Genomic DNA, 7,297 nt, shown 5'->3' on the forward strand with positions numbered 1-7,297 from the left:
CATAAAACAAGTTAAGCATTAAAAGCTTGTTTAAAAAGATATGTTTTCAGAGCTGACTTAAACGGAACCAGTTCAGTTATAGAGCGTAAATCCAAGGGCAGAGCATTCCACAATACTGGGCCGTGCACGGCAAAGGCCCGAAACTCCCCATTTCTTATAACGAGAAGAAAGGACAACAAGGGCGAGGTGGCCTGACGACCACAGGGATCTCCGAGGAAAATGTCTGGATAGAAGGTCTGATAAATATGCAGGGCCAAGGCCGTGCAAGGCTTTAAAAACTTCGAGCACAAACTTAAATTGTACTCTCCATTTCACAGGTAGCCAATGGAGGGATGCTAAGATTGGGGTAATATGAGCATGTTGGCAAGTGTCTGTAAGCAGACGGGCAGCTGCATTTTGCACTAAATGCAGCCTAGACAACGATGACTGGGACAGACCGGCACAGAGGGCATTACCATAATCAAGCCGAGACGTCACGAAGGCGTGAAGGGCTTTCTCTAAGTCGGTGTGAGAGAGAAATGATTTTACCTTCGCTAACAACCTCAACTGGTAAAAGCTTGTTTTTACCACAGACTTAAACTGGCTATCAAAGCTAAAATTTGTGTCAAATATAACTCCCAAATTCCTCACCGTATTAGAGCATGGGGGGGCACAGGTGCCTAGGTTTGACATGGTCACCGCTGGGTGGGGACTAATAACAATATATTCGGTTTTGTCTTCATTTAAGTAAAGGAGATTTTGAGCCAGCCAGATTTTAACATCACATATACAATTCTGTAATGCAGCAAGCAAGCTTGATTCAGGGGGTACCAAAGGCATATAAATTTGGATGTCGTCAGCGTAAAAATGAAAAGAAACATTATGACTGGATATAATAGACGCAAGAGGTGACATGTATAACGAGAATAACAAAGGAGCAAGAATGGAACCTGGCGGAACGCCTGAGATCAAAGGAGCAGTGCTGGAGGACTGGTCGCCAATCATGACCGAATAAGTTTTATTTGTAAGGTATGACTCAAACCAGTTTAAGACCTTGCCTCCCAGGCCAAAGAGGTGCTTTAACTTCAAAAGTAAAATAAAGTGGTTTACCGTGTCAAAGGCGGCTGACAGGTCGAGCAGAGCTAGAACGACAGGGCGTCCCGCATCCAAAGCCAGTGCGATACCATTATGCACTTTGATTAACGCGGACTCAGTGCTATGTTTAGGGCTGAAACTGGATTGAAATTTGTCGACCATTCTTAGCCGATCTAAGTGAGCTTGAAGCTGGGAAGAAGACCGGATCCCCTCAGACAGGCACAGCCCCGGGGGGAACCTGGGGCCGCAAGGCGCATTTGAAGTGTCAGTGATCAATGTGTCCTGCAATTCACATTACTTTGCACAGCTAGCTGTGTTCTTCATCGACGCACGAGCCAAGTGATCCACCACTAAGAGTTGTCACATAGTTTCGAGTGGGAGGCCACGGTTCAAAGACAGGGAGGGAAAGGCCACCGACACAACTCCCAGGCACTCCGTCCGGCTAAGCCCACACGGGAGTTACTGGCAGGCCGGCTGGTAATGATCCTTCTGCAGTTTCACCTACGGAAACCTTGTTATGACTTTTACTTCCTCTAGATAGTCAAGTTTGATAGTCTTCTCGGTGCTCTGCCAGGGCTGTGACCGACCCCAGTGGGGCCAGTCCGAGGACCTCACTAAACCATCCAATCGGTAGTAGGGACGGGCGGTGTGTACAAAGGGCAGGGACTTAATCAACGCAAGCTTATGACCCGCACTTACTGGGAATTCCTTGTTCATGGGAAATAATTCCAATCCCCAATACCTATCATGAGCGGGGTTCAGCGGATTACCCACACCTCTCGGTGAAGGGTAGACACATGCTGATCCACTCAGTGTGGCGCGCGTGCAGCCCCGGGCATCACAGGCCTGTTATTGCTCAATCTCGTGTGGCTGACCGCCACTTGTCCCTCTAAGAAGTTGGACACCGACTGCACGGGGCTGCATAACTAGTTAGCATGCTGGAGTCTCATTTGTTATCAGAATTAACCAGACAAATTGCTCCACCAACTAAAAACGGCCATGCACCACCACCCACAGAATCGAGAAAGAGCTATCAATCTGTCAACCCTTTCCGTGTCCGGGCCGGGTGAGGTTTCTCGTGTTGAGTCAAATTAAGCTGCAGGCTCCGCTCCTGGTGGTGCCCTTCTGTCAATTCCTTTAATTTCAGGTTTGGAACCATACTTCCCCCGAAACCCAAAGACTTTGGTTTCCCGGACGCTGCCTGGTGGATCATGTGAATAATGCTGCCAAATTGCTATTTGGCATCGTTTATGGTCGGAACTATGACGGTATCTGTTCGTCTCTGAACCTCCGACTTTCATTCTTGATTAATGAAAACATTCTTTGCAAATGCTTTCGCTTTCGTCCGTCTGGCGCAGGTGCAAGAATTTCACGGGCTGGGACAGACGGTAGCTCGCCTCATGATGGACCATCAGCTTGATCCTGAGATCCAACTACAAGATTTTTAACTGCAGCAACTTTAAGATACGCTATTGGAGCTGGAATTACCACGGCTGCTGGCACCAGACTTGCCCTCCAATTGATCCTCGCTAAAGGATTTAAAGTGTACTCATTACAATTACAGGGCCTCGAAAGAGTCCTGTATTGTTATTTTTTGTGACTACATCCTCGAGTCAGGAGTGGGTAATTTGCACGCCTGCAGCCTTCCTTGGATGTGGTAGCCATTTCCCCGTTACCCGTGGTCACCATGGTAGGCACAGAAAGTACCATCGGTCCCGCCTGGGTTTTGGGTCTGATAAATGAACGCATCCCCAGAGGTCAGCACTCGTTCTTATGTATTAGCTCTAGAATTGCCACAGTATCCAAGTACTTAGACTTGCATGGCTTAATCTTTGAGACAAGCATATGCTACTGGCAGGATCAACCAGGTAGCCCCCTCAGGCACCCGGCTGGCCCACCCGCTGGGGTTTGCATGAGTGGGAGCGCACCCATGAGGCTTTTGCATCTGGAGAGCTCGGTTGGTGAAGCCCTGGGTCGGCAGATTGAGAAATGTAATGCTCGCTGGAGGCTCGCCGCTTGGGGGTGGCTGTGCTGCAGGAGCTGGGACCCCACAGCCAGCTCCGTTGCAGGACCTCTGGGGCAGACAGGGTTTCTTGGTCCCGCTACCAGTCGGGTGGCCCGGGAGGAACTCGGAGGAAGGGGCCCGAGGGCACCACCTCTGCGCACGCTCTCCCAGCCACGGAGGCAAATCTGCTGGCCAGAGAAGCCGTCCGCCCGAATGCTGGTGCTTGGCCGGCTAGCGAGGGCCCTCCGATGGTGGCTCACAGGTGCCAGTCAGTCAGTCACACGCTGCCATGTGCGAGGGAGGAAAACCTTCAAAGTGTGAAAAATCACCATTAGGAGGCAGGAAACCAGATAACAATGGCTGATTGGAGACCCCCTCTGAGCGGGCAACATGTCTGGGGTGAGTCGAGGTCTCAGTTCTGGGGGACTACATTTCCAAAAACTGGGTTTCTGAAATCGTGCAGAGTGTTGCTGGGAGAAACCTCATTTACCGAGGAAGGGGAGGACCCCATTAACCCAGAAGGTTGGCTGCTGCGCACCTTCCTCAGTAAAATAACTTGGTCCTGGTACTCCGCTCTTTTGATATTTTGACAGCTTTCTGGCTCTTGTGGTCCTGGTACTCTACTCCTTTAACATTTTGACAGCTTTCTGGCTCCCGTGGTCCTGGTACTCTGGTGTTTTAACACTTTTGACAGCTTTCTGGCTCTCATGGTCCTGGTACTCCACTGTGCTGGGACTTAGACTTCTGGCTCTCGTGTTCCTGGTACTCTGCTACTTTAACATTTTGAGAGCTTTCTGGCGCCTGTGGTCCTGGTACTCTGCCCCTTTAACATTTTGACAGCTTTCTGGCTCCCGTGGTCCTGGTAATCTGCTGTTTTAATACAGTACTGAGAGGGAATGCCGGTGTGCAGAGTAGTGGTGCAGACACCTCTGGTCCAAAAAGCCACACAAAGGTTAATCTCTTGTAAATATGTAAATACTGTAAATATGAAATGAAGTCATGTTGTTTTCCACTGTGTAATGTGTCAACTATCACATACATATAGGTTACCTTCTAGTTCTTCCTTCTCAAAGTTGGTGTTGAGCATGGAGCGTGTGCCCCCACGGTCCACCACTGCCTCCTCATCAGCTCTCTATAGGAGACACACACAAATGAGGCTGTTACTCAGCACACATGTGCAGATTACAGTATGAACATATACAGCAACACCCACATTTTTAATATTCACATGTAAATTCACAAAGATACACATATCCACTGGTTAACATATATACATGAGTCACATAAGTCACAACTTAATCAGTGTTAATAGGTAATGTGAGGACTAGACAAGTGTAATGGCACAGGTCTGCCCCCGCTAAAGCAAAATTCATTTTTATGTACATGCTACAAGTTGTTACATAAGAGTACAGTGCCCTCTGCCTAGTGGGAGGATGTGTCCTGAAATAAGTACATGCACATACACAGAGAAACTCAGCATTATGAGGTTAACTTTCACTGACTGTCACCATGGCAACAAAAGGCAGACAATGGCAACTTTGAAAAAGCCATGCTCACTGCTGAGTGCCAGATTAGGCCATCGCCGGAGCATTAACAGAACTTATACCTATATACTTAAGTTACCTACACCTATAGTCGTGGTATGTGTCGCACGTCATCTTGATTTCCACGCTGACAGTTCCTGTGCTGTGGATCTTTTTGTATGTTTTTTCCATGAGGTTAGCCAGACAATATTTTGATATCCATGCTGATAGTTCCTGTGCTGTGGATTTCCTTTTCGTTCACCAGTCCTCCTGGTTAGTTTGTCTATTCACCTGTCTGTCCTGCTCCTCCTACTTTCCTGGTTCCAGCCATTAGCCTGTCTGCTCACCTGTTCATCTTATTCTCCACAACCATCTCCGTCATACCTGGATTATATATGTACATGGACTTTGTTATGTTGTTACTTTGTGTATTTTTCCATTAAACCCCCTTGTTTTACTAGCACCTGGGTCTGCAATCTTGAGTCCTACCACAGTTCTCCCTCACCCTCCTGGTGAGTGGGACAAATCATAACACGAAGCATGAATGTCCTGTGAGAGCTGAACATACCTGAAAGCATGCTTAAGTAGAATTTCCCCATTCATTTGAAAGCGGCAAAATTTTCATAATAAAGCAAAATATTTCAAAAGTATGAAGTTTAAAAAAACTTCTGAATAGAAGCATGAATGTCCTTGAAGAGCTGAACATTTTGCTACCTAAAATAGCTCATAAGGTATGCTGAAGTAGAATTTCCCCATTCATATGAGAGGGGCCAAACTTTCAAAATAAAGCAAAATATTTTAAAAGGATGAAGTTCAGAAAAATTCTGAATACGAGCATGAATGTCCTGGAGGAGCTGATCATTTTGATACCTGAAATTATGCTGAAGTGGAATTTCTCTATTCATGTCAATGGGGCATGATTTTCAAAATAAAGCTAAATATTTCAAAGGTATAAGGTTTAGAAAAATCCTTAAGACAAGAATGGATGTCCTTGAAGAGCTGAACATTTTGATACCTGAAATAGCTGAAAGTATGCTGAAGTTGAAATTTCTCATTCATTTGAATGGGGCAAGATTTTCAGAACAAAGCTAAATATTATAAATGTATGAAGTTTAGAAAAACTGAATAGAAGCATGAATGTCCTTGAGGAGCTGAACATTTTCATACCTGAAAGTATGCTGAAGTAGAATTTTCCACATTCATTTGAATGGGGCAAGATTTTCAAAATAAAGTTAAATTTTTCAAAAGTATGAAATTCAGAAATGTTCTGAATAGAAGCATGAATGTCCGGGAGGAGCTGAACATTTTCATACCTGAAAGTATGCTGAAGGAGAATTTCCCCATTCATTTGAATGGGGCAAGATTTTCAAAATAAAGCTAAATATTTTAAAAGTAGTAGTAGAGGTAGCTGAACGTCTCACAAGTTGAACAGAGTTGAAATGGCATTTCTAGCCCAAGGTATGCCAGAGATATTAAGATTCAAAGTTTGTCCCATTCATTTTCAATGGGGAAATTTTTGTGCAAAAAGCTGAATTTATAAAAAAAATATAAATGTGACAAAAAATCTGTGGACAAGGACACATGTTCATGAAAAGTTGAACATTTTGAAACCTTAATGGTTGTTCTAGCTGTAAGTATGCTGGAGTTATTACGTGCTGAAAAAGAGTGGCCGAAACCAGAATAATAACTAGAAAAATGCATTTCCTGTCGAAAATGCGTGTGGATGCTGTAATGCTGAAGTATCGCCCTGAAAAGGCTGAAATACCTGCTATCAATTGCTGAAACAGCTCAAGGATGAGAAGAAATGGCTGAAGCTGTTTGTTGAAATAATTGAAGGCTGTGAAAAAATGGCAGAAGTAGTTTGAAACAGCTGAAACATGAGATGCTGAACAATTGTGGAATAACTATGAAAGATGAAAGCAAAATGGTGAATAATTACTGTATATAAGATGAAATCAAAAGCTGAAATTGTGTGTCAACAGGCCTCACAATGTAAGGAAAGCACAAAGGCAGAGGACATTTTCAACACTATTGATTTGTTTTTGGACTCTGTGGGACTGCGTTGGTACAATTGTGTTGGGGTAACAACTGATGGCGCAGCTTCCATGACTGGAAAAAACTCAGGAGTTGTGAAGAAAATCCTGGAGAGAGCGCTGAATGTGATGTGGACTCACTGCTTTCTTCACCGAGAAGCACTTGTGGCTAAGGATATGGTGCCAGTGCTTGATACAGCACTGAAAGATGCCATAAAAATAGTGAACTACATTAAAGTGCCAAGAACAGCTGCTGTTTCACACAGCTGTGCAAAGACCTGGGATGAGAGCACATCAAGTTGTATCATTCAGAAGTTCACTGGTTTTCAAGGGGAAAGGTAATGTCACGCTTTTATGAGCTTAAACATGAAATTGCCACCTTCCTCTCATACAATAACTCCCTGTGCACTGAGATGCTCAGCGATGAACTCTGTCTTACGCGCTTCGCCGATGTGTTCGATCACCTCAACACGTTAAACATGTCTATGCAGGGGAGAGGACACATCTTTGAACAGACCGACAAACTCACTGCCTTCAAAAAGAAGTTGAGGTTGTGGAAAAATCACTGACTAAAACAGACTTGACATGTTTCCCAACACTTGCCACGCAGCAGGAGAGCTAAATACAGCGGCCAAAAATGCCCTGAAAATAACTATCACTGC

General features: G+C 45.0%; 1 protein-coding gene across 4 annotated transcripts in view; it reads right to left on the reverse strand.

Moving 5' to 3' along the window:
- LOC109951520 (sodium-driven chloride bicarbonate exchanger-like) overlaps positions 1–7,297 on the reverse strand; it is a 64,722-nt gene that overhangs the window by 33,014 nt on the left and 24,411 nt on the right. For all 4 annotated transcript variants that reach the window (XM_020586073.1, XM_020586076.1, XM_020586072.1 and 1 more), the window contains one exon: positions 4,130–4,211. In XM_020586073.1, the coding sequence (XP_020441729.1) occupies positions 4,130–4,211 (82 nt within the window). The remainder of the gene's footprint in view (positions 1–4,129; positions 4,212–7,297) is intronic.

Source organism: Monopterus albus, unplaced genomic scaffold, assembly GCF_001952655.1.
Source record: "Monopterus albus unplaced genomic scaffold, M_albus_1.0 scaffold394.1, whole genome shotgun sequence".
Lineage (NCBI taxonomy): Eukaryota > Metazoa > Chordata > Actinopteri > Synbranchiformes > Synbranchidae > Monopterus > Monopterus albus.